This window comes from Sinocyclocheilus grahami, unplaced genomic scaffold (genome assembly GCF_001515645.1).
Source record: "Sinocyclocheilus grahami isolate Dianchi unplaced genomic scaffold, SAMN03320097.WGS_v1.1 scaffold1331.1, whole genome shotgun sequence".
Classification (NCBI taxonomy): Eukaryota; Metazoa; Chordata; class Actinopteri; order Cypriniformes; family Cyprinidae; genus Sinocyclocheilus; species Sinocyclocheilus grahami.
The window spans coordinates 249,452-267,518 of NW_015506510.1; the positions used below are offsets into that span (position 1 = coordinate 249,452).

Sequence of the window (18,067 nt, forward strand, 5' to 3'; positions counted from 1 at the left end):
CCCGTCCCCTCTGTGGGACGCCTAAGTTTACTTCACTATATTACAATTAAATCCTAATCTAATCATGACAAACTATATATCGGTGGAAAGGTCTAAGACTCCTAAATAGATATTTTACCAATGTTTTTGTTCAAAATTATGTAGGAAAAGTAATAGATTAATATTTGACAAGAGTGCACCTGAAAAATCTACATCATAACAGGAGTTCTGACCTTTGTCAAAAAGTCTTCTTTGTTGCCTTTTTCTCGATCACACTTTAGAACTCATCAGAAATTATATATCAGTTGAAAACTTTAAATCTCAAAATTCCTCCTTTGAAACCCATTTTAAAATCAAACATTACATTACCATGAAAATGGTACATCAATATCATGTTACAAAATGTTTTCGTTCATGAATAATAAAAATGTAAGTTTGGATCGTGCACTTTCACGTCTATGTTCAAGAATGTGAGTGACAGTTAAGGGGTTAAAGGAAGGAACTGAGTTCTTGTCTTGAATCGTAACTAACACTAGGTGGTGCTAGTGATTGCACATTTGTGACCCTGGACAACAAAACAATAACAAAATAAGGGTAACTTTTTTTTAAATCTGAAAATCTGGAATCTGAGGGTGCAAAAAAAGTTCTTAGCAATGCATATTACTAATCAAAAATGAAGTTTTTAAATATTTACGGTAGGAAATTTGCAAAATATCTTCATGGAACATGATCTTTACTTAATATCCTAATGATTTTTGGCATAAAAGAAAAATCGATAATTTGGACTATTTTTTTTTTGCTATTGCTAAAAATATACCCAAGCGACTTAAGACTGGTTTTATGCTCCAGGGTCACATTTGACCACACACACTCCTACTGTCTATAGATATTCAATAGGTCCTGAACTAAATATATGCAGTAATGATAAAAAAGATTATATATAGCAAATTCATTGACACTGCTGTCCTGAGATAAGAATTTTTATTTTTATGTCACATAAAATAACATTTCCCACATTTCTGGAATTTCATTCCATACAGGTACATGCATAGCAACACATTTTTGACAACTTTTTTTTTTCTTTTTTGAGCAGATTATTTTGTTTTGTTTTTCTGTAGGAAAGATTACAACGACTCATCCATACCAAGTGTAAACCCTTCTCCAGCAAGACTTTAGTAAACACTTCACACAGACAATTTCTTGGGGTCCAAGTAAAAAAAACGTACCCTTTCATAATACTGCTTTAAATAATGTTTCATCTTTTAAAAAGTATTGCATTAGAAGCCAAATATTAAAAAAGAGATAATGAATCAGCAAACACGCATACAGGTCATTTTTAAGAAGAGTTCTGCATTGTCAAGAAAAATATATGGAAGCATAAAGAAACATCAAAGACAAACTAGACTCTACATGTATTGACAATTATTAATTCAGAAAACGTGATTGCCAGTATTTAAGGATATGTTGACACATTAGTCAGCCAGAGGTTTCTCCACCATCTGTAGATTTTTCTTTATAACCATTCATGTGGCTGCTTTCTTTCATTCTAAAAGAAACATTTTCATAAAACTGCTTTTCATCTCAGATCTGCATTTTTTGTTTAGAGCTGCAACTATTATTAAATAAATACATAAAAACACAATCAACACACAGTATTCCCAACAAATATGTTAAACGTTTCTAATAAATGACTGTAGGATAAATCTCCTGATTTGATTGTCCTCTTGCTGCTGAGTCCACCAGCATAGAATTGTAAAAATGTCTTATGTTGTTGACCACAAGGGGAGAAACCGGTGCTTGTGAAAAATTTAATACGTCCACTTTAAAGAAGAGGGGGGCAAGTGGTCACTTTCAGTCATCACAAACAGTAGCCAACAAAGTGTCTGTTGTCCAATTAAAAACAGCAGGGCCATCGTCAAGCGGGGACAACTGGGTGAGTTTTCCTGAAGTCTTTACATGTATGGGGGCTGGGACCCACCTTTATAATGTCCCGGGCCATGTGAATTCAAGAGGTTAACATCTCTACCTTTTCTACAGCTGTAGACTAGGTTTAAGACAGGGTGCAGGCCTGCTATTTCACATGCTCTGCTGTGTGTGACGAGCAGTAAAACTTCTTGTGTGTTATAAGATAATTTGGACTATTTTTTTTTTGCTATTGCTAAAAATATACCCAAGCGACTTAAGACTGGTTTTATGCTCCAGGGTCACATTTGACCACACACACTCCTACTGTCTATAGATATTCAATAGGTCCTGAACTAAATATATGCAGTAATGATAAAAAAGATTATATATAGCAAATTCATTGACACTGCTGTCCTGAGATAAGAATTTTTATTTTTATGTCACATAAAATAACATTTCCCACATTTCTGGAATTTCATTCCATACAGGTACATGCATAGCAACACATTTTTGACAACTTTTTTTTTTCTTTTTTGAGCAGATTATTTTGTTTTGTTTTTCTGTAGGAAAGATTACAACGACTCATCCATACCAAGTGTAAACCCTTCTCCAGCAAGACTTTAGTAAACACTTCACACAGACAATTTCTTGGGGTCCAAGTAAAAAAAACGTACCCTTTCATAATACTGCTTTAAATAATGTTTCATCTTTTAAAAAGTATTGCATTAGAAGCCAAATATTAAAAAAGAGATAATGAATCAGCAAACACGCATACAGGTCATTTTTAAGAAGAGTTCTGCATTGTCAAGAAAAATATATGGAAGCATAAAGAAACATCAAAGACAAACTAGACTCTACATGTATTGACAATTATTAATTCAGAAAACGTGATTGCCAGTATTTAAGGATATGTTGACACATTAGTCAGCCAGAGGTTTCTCCACCATCTGTAGATTTTTCTTTATAACCATTCATGTGGCTGCTTTCTTTCATTCTAAAAGAAACATTTTCATAAAACTGCTTTTCATCTCAGATCTGCATTTTTTGTTTAGAGCTGCAACTATTATTAAATAAATACATAAAAACACAATCAACACACAGTATTCCCAACAAATATGTTAAACGTTTCTAATAAATGACTGTAGGATAAATCTCCTGATTTGATTGTCCTCTTGCTGCTGAGTCCACCAGCATAGAATTGTAAAAATGTCTTATGTTGTTGACCACAAGGGGAGAAACCGGTGCTTGTGAAAAATTTAATACGTCCACTTTAAAGAAGAGGGGGGCAAGTGGTCACTTTCAGTCATCACAAACAGTAGCCAACAAAGTGTCTGTTGTCCAATTAAAAACAGCAGGGCCATCGTCAAGCGGGGACAACTGGGTGAGTTTTCCTGAAGTCTTTACATGTATGGGGGCTGGGACCCACCTTTATAATGTCCCGGGCCATGTGAATTCAAGAGGTTAACATCTCTACCTTTTCTACAGCTGTAGACTAGGTTTAAGACAGGGTGCAGGCCCGCTATTTCACATGCTCTTTTAAGTTTCTTCCAGTGGATATCGCATCTGACTTGAGAACTGGAAAAACAAAAAGAAAACAGAAATGGTGTTAATGAGGAACACTACAATACAAAGTTGAGTCTAACCAAGGAGTGTACAGACTCCTATACATTGAGCCATGGTGCTTGTGCAGATAACTTTAGTTGGAATCCTGTTTGGAACATTTCCTGATTCCCTATACCAGGGGTGTCCAATCCTGCTCCTGAAGGGCCAAGGTTCCACTTCCCTGGAAGTTTCCCTGGTGTTTAAGCTGGTTCAGGTGTGTCTAATTAAGGTTGGAGCTAAACTCTGCAAGAGAGTGGCCCTCCAGGAACAAGTTTGGACACCCCTGCACTATACCCATAATTCCCTGTCCTCTCTCTACTGAACTATCAAAAAACACCTCAAACCAGCCTAAGCTGGTTTAGTTGGTCTCCCGGCCTGACCATATGACAATTGCCCAAAACTCATCCAAAACCATCAATCAGACCAGGGGTGTCCAATCCTGCTCTTAGTCAACGTCCTGCGTTACCTCCAACCAGCTACAACACACCTGCCTGGAAATATTTAGTCGGTCTGAAGACCTTGCTGGTGTGTTTAATTAGGGTTGGAGCTAAACTCTGCAGGACAATGGCTCTCCAGGAACAGGTTTGGACAACCCTAAAGCCCAAAGTATACTTCTGCCGTCCGCGGTCCGCGACGGTCCGCACACTGACGAGTGACTCAATTTTGGTCATCAGAAGTGTCTGCAGATGTCCGTGCATACAGTCAACGTGCAGCCCACATTTTGTGAATGCGCAGACTGTCCGTGTACAACAGTGCATGCGCAAGGTGAACGTTGAGAGTCTATTGGGTGGTACTGTGCATGTGTCGAACTCATCCATGCACGCTCATCTGCATTTGAGTATACTTTGAAAGCTGTGTGGACATGGCTGTGCTCCAGATGGAACCGATCGCGGAAAGTGAAGTATACCTGGGCCTTAAACTAGATCAACCTGACCAGACTAGTTAAGACTTTGGCTCTTGAATAAACAAGTGTGTCTGTCTTATTTGTGACTGGTTAAATTGTTATTTGAAAAAGAATGTCTTCTTGGTCTACTCACTGTTATGTGTGGATAAGTGCATTTCCAAGGCATGTGAGCCTGCAAAGCTCATATTGCATTGGGGGTATGTGCAATTGCAGAGCATTTGATGGCTGATATTGGCATTTTTCTCTGCCACCATCTCAGGGTCCCTTTGTCGCCCACTGCAGTAATACATAAGGTGGGCTTGGAGGTTTCTTTCACTCCGAAACCAGATGCCACATGCCTTGCAGGGGAAGATGTCTTCTACAAAGACAGAAATGGACACAAGCATATCCATACTGAATTATCTAAAGCTTCTGAAAAGCATCTAAAATCGCAAAGTTAAATACAGTGGGGTCAAGAAATCTGAGACCATTAAACTACTTCTGTTTTACATTTTTGTTATTTGATACCAAATTAATTAGTGACCTTGAAATGGTGCAGAATCTTAAATATTTCTTGTTCTTATCTTCTTTTAATTCCAAAATCCTACATATTTGTAGGTTTAAAAGCTTTTCACCAACTCAAAACATTATTCAAAAAGTAAAGGTAATAATATTTGGCTCAAGAGCAGATCCATGCTAGATGGATGCTGGGATGGAATATAACTGTATTTTGCAGTAATGGGATGAACCACATAACCCAACCCTATAGACCCCATCAAAACAAATGCACTGTTGTTCTTGTTCACATCAAATTCTTGTTAACTATGATTAGAGAATGGAAGAGGGTTAATATCTAATTCCTGCGAAACTGAAGGTCAGCCTCGACCCTTGGTAATTCTCTTATGTTATGCACATCAGAGCTGCGATGACTCTTTGACATGGATTTCCATTTTTAACCAAGCCCATTAATCAGTCTATCCACTGTGTCAGAGGCCTGATAATGCAGCACTCACTGTTAATGATAGTGCCAGGCAGAATGGACGCCATGGCTGCTTGCTGAGGAAGTAGTTGAATGCCATCCAGCTGTCGGGCCTGGTACATCCCTTGACCATAGGGAGTTTGAAGATGTGAGTGCAGATCCACCACACAGGCTGCAAGGTCGTCTCCTTCCATGATGTTTTTAGTTGTGGAACACCACACATGTCCTCCTGTGAGAACCATTTAAAGAAAGTTATTTATGCTATCTGAGATCCCCTGGAGATTGAATGAGATCAACTATATATATATATATATGTGTGTGTGTGTGTGTGTGTGTGTGAGAGAGAAAAACTAAAACCTATTATGATTTTTTTTTATTCTGTGGAACACAAAGAAAAGATTTAGAGACATGTTTTGTTTTTGGACCCCATTGACTTTGATTGTATGGACAAAAACAGTTGGAAAAAAAAATCTTCAAAATATTATCTTTAGTGTTCCAAAGAAGAAATTCAGTCATACAGGTTTAGAATGCAATAAGGGTGAGTAAAGGATGACAGGATGGATGGACTTTCCCTTTAAGGCCACTTTTAACCCTAAGTTGAAACAGATCATTTGATTTGAAAATAAATGATAACTGATCATTAGAAAATTTGATAGAGAGCAACATTAGGTTATGAAGTCCTGATGAATGTCATTTTCCAATAATCTTATAATAGAGATTGTCCAGATAAAAATGAACCCATCAAATAGACCTAGTGGTGAAATATGAAATATGGTATTCTATTTTGTTTATGCCTAAAATAGATCAATAATTAGTGCTTTCTACTTGCTGTAAAACTCACCCAGAGGACAATTCTTTTGTTGCAAAAAATTTTTCTGGCAGTGTGGTATCATTGCAAGACCTCTGAAAACTTGTTTTTCAAAAACAGCAGTTGTAAGCTTTTACTTTTATCTATTTTATATTAAATACACAGAAATTGGCACAGTGGTAAATAGAAACGTAATACATTTTGAACCGCTGTCCTACACACAAATGCATTGCTTTGAAGCCGCAACAAACAAGGGAGGGACAAGTGTATTGCCGAAGACGCTGTCGCTAAAGAGAATGGACATCATGGATAAAAGTACAGCATTATCAAATTGAAGGGCTGCGGATGAAACATTCCACTGGACTCCGCAGAACAAACTCATTAGCCAGTTAAAAAGAAAAGGAGTGCTTTGTGACTGAGATAACATTTATCTGTCTAAATGACGGACTTTCTGTCTGTGCGTCATCTTCCATTGAGGGGATTAAAGTTTTAAATATGACTATTTACAAAAGTCTGGAATGCAAGATAACAAGAAGAGACATGATATGCTAAGCACTAAATGCTAGAATTAGAACGTGGACTAATTGGGGAGTTGGACAATGAGAATGAAGTACACTCAATGCTACCTTTCACAGATGTGTGAGCGCTCTCTGACAGCATGTCGAAGGAGAAAAAGTGACCTGTGACGCGCCGTCATGACTAAAGGAATGCTAATTACATGTGCTTCATGGACGGGACTTTTGGTATTGTGGGTCTGACATGAGGAACGGATGTCCATTCAATAAAACAGATGTTTTAATGCAGTTGTTTGCAACTGACTTTGCTTCAGTACCCAGATTTTAGAATGGAAATAAAGTGGCACCTCAACATTTTTATCGTATAGCCTAAAATTATTAATACCTTAACAGCACATTTTCAGTAATTTTACCCTTTTTTTGGTAACATTTGGTCACCAGTTTTATTGTAGTAACAATAAATGTTGTAACTGGTCTTTTTGGTTACACTTTACTTGAAGGGGTGTGCATAAGACTGACATGACACCTTCATAATCAAGACATGACACCTACATAATCAAGACATGACACATGTCATGAATATGAAGGTTTTTATGCATGTTTATGACAACTGTCATTAAGTGTCATTCGCTCAGTTATGTCATTTTTAATGCAAAGATGACACTGTTTGAGATGTATTTGTTATGGGCTATGGTTAGGGGTAAGGGTAGGGGTAGGGTTAGGTTAGGGTTAGGTCAAATAATGTCATATTTGCATTAAAAATGACATAACTGAGCGAATGACACTTAATGACAGTTGTCATAAACATGCATAAAACCTCCTTCATATTCATGACATGTGTCATGTCAGTCTTATGCACACCCCTTCAAGTAAAGTGTTACCGTATTTTTTATATAATACAGTTGCCATGGTGCATATTTACAAAGGAAAAATTGTATAAAAAAATGCAGTGTGTAAATAACGTATATTTTATAGAAGGATTTGCACACATTCTCAAGCCCAGTAAACATAGATTAAGCAAAGTAAAAAGTGTTGTTTAGCCTCTGCCCAGCCTGTTCTTATGTCTTTGCTATTTTAGTTCTCTCTAAACAGAGCAATCTGTCTGACCAGTGTTTATTTTGGCACGACACACTGTAGTGAAGACAATGAGAGGTTTAAATGAACTGCATCGTTCCTCCCTCTCTCTTTTATCCATGAATTCAAGCACATTTTTGAATCTGTCAATGAGTTTCTTCCTTATCAAAGCTGGAAAGAAAATAAGAAAGCTTTATAGCAACATAACTAAAAAATGAAAGTTACAGGCTAAAGGAAACTTCATAGTAATAGCATTTTTTTAGAGAACGGGCTGCAGGGTGCTGTATGGACAGAAGAATGTGGTCAGGCTTCATTTAAATGGTGCTTTCTGAGGAATCTGTGTGACTATCAAGACTTTGCCACAAGGTGGCGATGTCCTCACCTTTGAAAGCAAGGTCTTTCAGGATCATTCATAAAGATAGTTTGATTGATTCTCTGTTAAATAGTGCTTGTTTCTGTCAGTGCTGCAAATATGAACTGGGATTAGGTTTAGTTTTTATTTCAATATACATATACGCATTATCTCATACATATACATATACATAATATGTGTGTGTGTGTGTGTGTGTGTTAAGGAAATATTTTAGCTGTATTTAGCCAGAAGTAATGTTATGCATAAATTCAGAATAATTCAGCATCTGTTTTTATAAAAAAATTATAATAATAATATTAATTATTATTATTATTATTATTATTATACACACACACACACAAAAAGCAATAATAGTCTGATACCACATTCAAAATCTCGTTGTTTTTAATGGCAATTTAAAAAAATGCACACTACCCTTCAAAAGTTTGGGGTCAGTATAAATAAATGATTTAATTCATTCATTCATAGTTTTATTTAGAAAGGATCCATTCAATTGATCAAAAATGACAGTAAAGACATTGACGATTTATATATATATATATATATATATTATATATATATATGCAGTTCTTTCGAACTTGCTTTACATCAAAGAATCCTGGGAAAAAAAGAATCATGATGTCCACATAAATATTAAGCAGATGTTTTCAACATTGATAATGTTTCTTGAGCAAAAAATAAATAAATAAATACAAAAATCTTACTGACCCTAAACCTTTGAATGGTAGGTTTCTATAGGTGATTTGTAGATCTGCTTCCCTCATATGTTTCACATCAATCAGGTTTTAACATTCTGCATTGTTTCACACTGTGCAGGTTTACATTTGACACCACAAAGTCTTCATAATTAGTTAAAAGTGTTTAACCCTCTTTCAAAATTACAAGTGTCATTTTTACAAGTGTCAAAAAATAAACTATGCCTTCTCCTCTTCCTTTCAACTGCAACACTGTGACTCATGCCATAAAACAACCTACATTACTTGCCCACGGCCATCTTTATTTCACCCAGCAACTGTGTTTAATGAGAGAGTCCTAAGAAAACGCAGACAGAAAGTTTCCTAAAAACCCCAGCATATTTGAGAGATTTTGCAAGCGCAGCAGCAGTGTGTGTGAGACAGCGGGGAGCTCACTTTCACTGCTCCCTTCCATAAATCACAGCTCTGCCTCGCTGCATCCCAGAGTGCATCAGTCATACGGCTCCGTTCCCCCGGGGGCCGCCCTCATGGAGCTTCTGTGTTCCTGGCCAGGCTGAGTCTCCGTGCCCCGGGTATCACCTCTCCACCATCTGCCCCGCACACCTGCACCCTCACTGATCTCCTGGCCCGCGCGCTGCATCAAACACACACCAGAGGGGCATCGTGCGGCTCCCTGTGAGGCACGGCCAGTCATCTGGCGGGTGTAGCAGGGTGTGAAGTTATGCCTCTTTTTGTATATTCATGAGGCGGTGCAGTCAGTGTTTATTATCCCGCAGCACACCACACCACATCCCCCGGCTTTCAGGCTCAAACTGAAGAGCGGCGGTAGCTTGACAGGTCTGCCAAAAAAATTATCCCGCCGTTTTCCAATTTCTAAATAGGAGCTTTGAGAAATGAATCGTCTTCCTGACAGCAAGCTTACTGGTCCGGCTAAAGCGAATGCTGGCAGAAAGTGAGATTTTACTGGCTGGGTGAACTAAGCTCCTTTTGAGTGACAGGTCAAGACCTGCGTCTGTCTCGCTTTCCTTTTTTGCTTTCTTTACATCAGTCCGACGGCTTCAATATGGCATCAGAATGACCTCGAACAGGTCAAATCTTTGACCTCCACAGCTATTTACTGAAAGAGGTAATTAGATGAATGGGATGCATCTCAGAATAAAATGTGCACAAATCATACTTTTAGGGGTTCAGCATCTTGTCAGCGGGGCAGTGCCTTCAAAGGCACAACTTTGTACCTTATTTACCCCTTATTAGTTCAGAATAGTACCTTAACGGTACATATTAAGGTACCAACAATAGATAAGATAGATCTAAATTATAATAAAAGATAAGATAAAGAGTTGCCCTGGCCCAATGACAAGCAAATTTTTTTTGCATTGTATGCTATAAAGAAAACTGCATGCTATATTTGGTGTATATCTATATGTTCTAGTATCTAGATATGGTTCAGATCCCACGATTAGTGGTATTTTTGCACCCATTTTAGTTGGTTATCAGGTAAAAAAAAACAAAAAGTGATAGCACACCTCCTCTCAACAAGCCATATAATTCATGCACTGAAGTTTAATATTTGGGATTTTCAAATACCTAACCATAAGTGCACTGTAAAAAAAAAAGATTTTTCAAAGTTGTAAATAAAACAAAAATTATTAGCATATGTTTTACGTCAGTCTTTTGGCTTCAAAACTTTAGTTACTTCAATGTGTTGTTTCTTTGTAATTATTTGTGAGATTTAGCCATTTCTGAGTGAAAATCATTTCAAAGTAAATTCAAAATGATTTAGTGTATGAGCAACAGTAATAGTGATGCACCTCTGAGAAACACACTCGCACACAAACAAACAAACGTGTCTAAATATGGGACAATTTGTTAGTCTCTGCACCTCCACACCCCTATGGAAGCCCCCTGAGATTGGCATAATGAAAAGCAATGTCTCCCACTTAACACCGGGATCCAGGCGCTCTCTCTGATAGAGGCCGGGGCTGTTTATTAAATGATGGAATTTGGCTGTTTCTTCCGCAGAATGTTATCAGCTGGAGAACAATCGTGCCCATGGTCGCACCCTCACTGGCTCGCCCGGCTGCTCATTAGCCACAGCATATTTAATCCAGAAGTTTCTTATCAAACGTGACACCTGCATCTCCGAATGGCACTTTCCCTGTTCATTGGCATGTATTTGGGTGAGTAGACTCCAAGGTGCTTTGTGGAGATTACGAGAGGAAGAGAGAGAAAGAAAGTGAGCGAGAGAGCGCTTATTTTATCATTTAGCCGGTCTGGACCGTATCCAAGCAGTTTTTGTCTTGTTGTTGTAATTAGAAAGCCTTTAAAGCGATAACAGCTGCTGCTGAATATGAATATGGATAGAACCACATCAATTCTGCCTGAGATAGACCCCCTTCCCATCCTCCCTCCCCCTCGCTTACTGTTTTTCATACTGCGGTGATCTTAATAAAGACGGAGGAATGTGTATAGCTAGCCGGTTATTTGAGCATTTTTGATTGAACTCTTTCTTGACAGTCTCTCTGTGTTACATGTGAAGCATTCAAATCACAGACTCGCTGACAGGCAGCAACTCATTTCCATATCCCAATGTGTAATTAAGATTTGTGACAGCTCCTTAATAGCTGCGCGCCACGCCATCGAATTGAGATGCATGTACAGCATATACATGCTTGTAAGCACATGGCTTACAAAATCAAAAATAGACGATGAACATGAATGTAACTTTTTAAACAAATATGCAAACATAAAGGTAAATGTGAAAAAAAACATGATAACAAAATAAACATCAACAACAAACGTAAAAGAAAACACAAAGGTGTAAACATTAACAAAATAAGTCAAAATAAATGAAAACATTACCAAACAGAGGCAAACGTTAATAAAGCAAGTAAACAAAAGCAAATGTAAAGGGAAAGGTTAAAGTAAACATTAACAAAATAGGTAAAGAAATCCATTTAAAGGGGAACGCTAACAAAATAATTCTGTAAATATATGCAAATATGCATATGCAAAGATGAACATTAACAAAGTGGTTAGATGAAACCGTAAATATAAATGTAAAGGCACATATTAAACGTTAATAAACAAATGTTTATTATTAATAAAAGTAATGTAGGACTTAATAAAAGCACACAAAAACGGATGTAAAGGAAAATATTCAAATATGTATATAATGTAAATATTAACAAAATAGGCAAACAAATGTAAATGTAAAGAGAAACATAATAGAAAATGTAAATGTAAATACATTGCAAATGCCTAAAATGTAAATGCAAACAAAATGAATAACCAAAGGCCAACATAAAGGGAAACGTTAACAAAATCAGTAAATGCAAGTGTAAACTTGAAACAAAATAGGTAAACAAAGGCAAATCTAAAGGTTTATGTTACTAAAATGAATTTGAAAACATTAATAATGTAAAAAAATGATGTAATGTAAAAAATAAATAAAAACATAAATGTAAGTACAATCATGTAAAGGAAAATATATATATTAAAAAAAATTAAACATAAGTGTAAACATTAACAAAATAGGTAAACAAGGGCAAATTTAAAGTAACTGTTAATACAATTGTTAAAAGTAAATATACATTTAAAGGCAAATATAAAGGTAAACCTTAAGAAAATGCAAACAAAACAGGTAAACAAAGGTTAAACATAAACAAAATGAAAACAAAGGTAAACAAACATTAAAGACAAACATGAAAGGTTAACATAATAGTAAACAAAGTCTGGTGATGCTGCAAGGATTTTTGTTGTTGTTCCCAAATCTGTGTAATTGTGTTAAATAAGCAGCTGCGCTCTTACACTCATCCGTCACCTTCTCTTTCTCAGGAATTGTTAGACACACTACAGGACTCTGCCGGGCCTCACTAGGGATTATGGCCGATGACTGACATACAATGCAAATCACTTTGTTATTTCTCCCAGTAGATCGTCACTCCGCTCACACTGGGAAGATGTAAGCCGTTCAGTGAAGTATAACTCATGGTTCTGACCCTATAGAGCAGCCTATAGAGTCACACCGGTGAGACACTTTGATCTGTGACTGAAAAACAACAACAACTGCAGCTTCTAGAAGAAAAAAAAACATCTTGGAAGGAAATGTTTTACTTTTATCTTGGGGTATTCAGTATTGTGGCTTGGGACCCTCTGCTTTTTTCCAGGTAATGGGATAGAGCAGGAGAGAGGGTGGGAGGGACGCAAGGAGGGAGAGATTGGGAGAAAGGGAGGAGAGATACCCCTCAAGCGAGCGCCTCGGTGGGAAAAGGATTATGTGCTTCTGCTTTTCTACCTTCTAGCAAAACTCCCAATTGGTTTCAGGAAAACTCAATTAAACTTTGTCTCTGTCGACTTCGTCTTCAGTGAGAATCAAACTGAAATTCCTCTGACATAAGGCTGTAACCCTGAACCACGAAACCCAACGTACATACAAGATTCCTGTTTTATATCCTCAAAACCATAACATGATAGAAAAATTCATGTATTTAACTCTTGTGCATTCTTAGGGCCATTTTTGTCTCTTTCTTTTTTTGATAATTTTGGTTGTGTTAACGCAAAAAGCATAAATTCTGTCAAAAATGTGTATTTTTTGGGGAATTTATATTTCACCCTCATTTCCTTGCATAAACCTATTTTACACTAGGTACAAAAAAAATTACTCAGAACAAAAATGTCACAATTGTAACCCATTCAAACTTATTTGCAGTGCCATTTAGGGATACAATTATGTATTCTCTGTTAATAAGTTGTCATTCTGTTTGCAAGGCTTCAAAATTTGTACTATTCTTTTAAACATTTTTACTATTTTCAACCTGATAGGACCATTTTCTCAGGTTTTGGCCTATGGAGCAAAACTTAGCTTTTCTCCTGTTTTCTGCTTTTGCTGAAAAAAAAGGCCAACTGAATTGAAATTATGTAATTAGAATTTTGTGGGTATATTGGTATGATATCAGAGTGTGTAGACACACTGAGACACACGAATACAACCGCCACAACATTTCATATCAGACGACTCAACAACCCATAGAACATCTGTTATAGAAAACACCAGTCCTGAACCACTATAGACCCTCATGGGGCCACGTTCACACCAATATCCCAATGAGCGGTCAACCTGTATGGGTTTTTCAATGGCGAATTCTTGGGAGAGCTTCTGGTGTGGAACCAAGTTTGCTTGACGTCAACAAGTTTGAATTGTTATTGAACTCAGATGCGCATTTGGCAAGTCTGCTTGAAAACAGTGGTCTGGTTTGACAGACTTTGTGCAGGGAACAACTGTACTCATTATTGCTTAATGTCTGATGCATAAGGCACACAAAATGGAAAACACTTCAGGAGTTTCAAAGTTGTCATCTGATTGGTTTAATTCTAAGGGACGCATTCCTTAAGGGTCTGCATGGAAACAAGCCATCGTGTCGCCAAACTCCCTCATGGCCACGTTTACAACTATGACGATAAGCGCTTATCAGGATCAACCAAACAATTGATTTTCAAAAGCATGTGAAGTTCACAGCATAGACTCTGTGCCATTGTTGCACTAAACTTACACAACATTCACAACACTTTCACTGCCCTAAGCATGACGCTGAACATAAACTGTGAGTGGTTGCTTTCTGGCGGTCCTTGGCCAATGCAAGCTGCGATGAAATCCAGACCTTCTTCTGTCAGTCTGAAGGTCTTGCTACACGAGACTAGGGCTGAGTTTACAATATCGATTCATGGCTTTTAATCAATCATCACTTTGAAGAACTGATATCAGTTCTTAAATCCCAAGATTAATCTTTTATGCTGTTTTCAGTTGATGCATGAACAAAGCTTCACTTAACATTATTTATAGTATGTCTACTATGCAACAATCACAATAAGCTTTATTACTTTTGAAATGTTTGAGTTGTCTAAGTCTGTAAATTTTAACACCAAATTCCAACAATACCGTTATGATGCTCTTTGATGTGGCGTGACAGATCGCTGTAGCCGACTCATAGGAACCGATGATCTCTTCCTCTTTAATACTAGTTACAGCATGAAATAAACATGAATGAACATCAGAAGGTATGTTAAAAAAACAGAATAACTTACTAAAATGTATCAAGATGTAATCTCTAAATCAGTGTTTCAACCATGAAAAAAGGTCAATAAAACGGCTTGTAAACAATGTTATGTAACGTAATATTTACCTCTGGAAAGACATTCAATGTCCATAAACTCACTAGTTAGCTAGAAAAAAAATAATTTAGGAGAGCAGCATTTTGCTATATTACATCCTGATGATATTATCACTGTAAGTAGATTAATCAATTAAGCCCCTGCAGATAATAAAAAACTGGAGCACTTTAGCGGAAATATCACTTTTAGTCAAGGAGAGCGAGCGCCAGCAACAAAGAGTTATCTTTCTGCTCTTTAAACATTGAGCATTTGTTCATGGAATGGTAAGTTATTACTGCTCACTTTTTCTTCTTTTGGTAAAAACGGGGCCATGGCTTTATCTTGAAAAAGGGCACATGGTTTTTAGATTCACTGTACATATGAAGTCAAGACATGGGGGGGTTAAGACCCCATGAAATCGCTTTCAGACTATGTGGGCTACAGCTTTGAGGTCATCTACAGCATGTAGTAGTGCAACTTTTTGATGCTACAGACCTTCAGATATGATGATCTCTTTGCGAGGGGCACCCATCCAAAAATACAAAGGCAGATACAAACACTACTGTTCAAAGGTTTGGGTTGCAAGATTTAAAAAAAAAATTTTTTTAGAAGTCACTATTCTCATCATGCTGCATTGGTTTGATAAAAAATAAAGTAAAAACAGTAATATTGTAAAATATTATTAAAATTTAACAAACTGATTTATATTTTAATGTATTTTAAAATTAATACATTTTTAATATATATATTACTTATTTTTTTATATTAATATATATATATATATATATTTTTTGAAACATTGATACATTTTGTCAGGATTATTTGATGAATAGAAAATTTTGTTGAAAGTTTATTTCAGCATTTATTTGAAATATTAAGACTTTTACATTGTCACAAAAGAAAACTGTCACTTTGCGTCCTTGCCGAATAAAGGTATACATTCCTTTTAAAATCTTACTGACATCAAACTTTTGAACAGTAGTGTATTTTCATGTTTAGTTTCATGCATTGTTCCATAGTAATAAAATAGAAAAAAAACATTTGTTTATAAGTTGATGCTTTTCACTAGAAACCATTAAGACCTACATAAAGCTGTCAATAGAATAAAATAATTACAGAATAAATAATTAGTCATGATTACAAGTCATTAGGATTAAACAGTAATAATTTTTTTATTCTTTACATTTTAATCCTGTATTTATTGAAACATTTTCACCTGATCAGATCTCATCCTTTGGGAGATTTGGGATCCAGAATGGAGCAGCATGGACTTGGAGACAGAAGAAGCGGATGCTGAGCACTGATCTTTAGACACATTGTGCCCTCTATCACAGCATCACAGCTTCCTCAGACCCACACACTGGGAATTTAAAGAGCTGGCATGGGTTTCAAAAGGATTGACGGAGGATTTGATTTCATAATTGAAAACAGAATGACTGAATTAAATGGATATTTCTGTTAAAATAAAAAAAGCATGCTCACACAATTGTGTAATATCTGTGATGTTGCTAAATATACTTTTAAATATAATAAAATATATTTCCTTTATTTGACCCTCTAACTCTAGCACTTTCTATTCTATTTTAATTATACTTTATCTATATTTATCTTCTTTTTATTTAAAAAAACAACAATGAAAAAACAAACAAACACTAGCTTTTTATTTTTTCTATTCTATCTACTTGTTTTTCTGTGTGTGTGTGTGTGTGTGTGTGTGTGTATGTGTGTGTGTGTATTATATATATACTACGTGTACTGCGTTAGGCTAACCGAGACTTGTCATTTGCACTTATATATTGTTGCTCTTTTGTTAGTTTTGACTGCTTTTATTGTCCTCATTTGTAAGTCGCTTTGGATAAAAGCATCTGCTAAATGACTAAATGTAATGTAAATATATACCATTGTTAAAAAGAAGTGCACTTAATTATATTGAATGTGTACATCAAATCTTAAAAATATGTATTTTTAAAAAAACATAATACTAATGAAATAAAGGCTATGTAAGTGAACTTAAAGAAAGACACTTTCATGACTGCTTCATAACACAGTAAGTAGACTTTTAAAAAATGCACTTTGCAATAATGCCAAATTAATCAGAATCAGAATCAGAATGAACAGCTGAAAGCCCGGGAGACTCAACGCGCTGTCCGGAATGACGTCTTTCAGCCAGGTTTCCGTGAAACACAGAGCAGCAGAGTTTGAAAAATCCTTATTTATCTGGGAGAGCAGAAGGAGTTCGTCTGTTTTGTTGGGTAGAGAGCAAAGGTTAGCCAGATGGATGCTAGGCAACGGTGTTCTGAATCTGCGCTGCCTGAGCTTGATGAGGGCGCTGGCTCGCTTCACCCATCTGCGCGTCCTGAAGCGCTTGATCAGCGCCGCAGCTCCCCCGACTACAATGTCCAGCAAAACATCAGAATAGTCAAAAACCGGTGAAATATCGGGTGGTGTGTACTTCTGAATGTCCAGCAATTCGTCTCTGGTGAAACTGATTGCAGGGATATAACTAAAGACAGGACAAACTAACAAAAACATAAAAACAACTGCGGAGCACGCCACAGAGGCAGCCATCAGCGTCGGCGCCATCGCAAACTTTAGTTAAAACTTTTATTTTACAGTACATTATGTTGTAATTAAGTGCACTTATTTTGATGTTGACTAACATACTAAAGCACACGTAAAGTACTTGATTATCATTTAACTAGTGTGTTATTTGATATTACATTTAAAGTTAATATTTTTTAAATGTCCTAAATTGCAACTTCATAATTACAAAGATGTAATTCAAAACATATATAAATACATGACATACAAGTTTCAAATAGAAATTACATTAAAGTATATTTTAGTTTCCATTCAGAATTGCTTAGAGAGACCAATCCACTTCGAGTGTAAACTAAACGATAAAAGCCAATGCACTATGGCATGCGATGATTGCATCCAGCTGCCGCTGATCACAGCGTGAGCATAAAAAGGCAGCCGGTGCATCGCATACCAGCTTTTCGCTTCAGAGACGAGCAACAACATCATTCTGCTCCTACCAAACTGCTTCATGTGTGACAAGTCTAGTGCGCTCTCGGGAGCTTTTTGTGTTGGCGGACGGCGCT

At 36.5% G+C, this 18,067-nt stretch overlaps 1 protein-coding gene across 1 annotated transcript in view; it reads right to left on the reverse strand.

The window, feature by feature from the left end:
* The window catches only part of LOC107569300 (zinc finger protein ZFPM2-like), an 80,384-nt gene that overhangs the window by 6,211 nt on the left and 56,106 nt on the right, over window positions 1–18,067 (reverse strand). Inside the window, exon 7 of the mRNA XM_016255358.1 lies at window positions 5,383–5,577. Within this exon, the coding sequence (XP_016110844.1) occupies window positions 5,383–5,577 (195 nt within the window). The remainder of the gene's footprint in view (window positions 1–5,382; window positions 5,578–18,067) is intronic.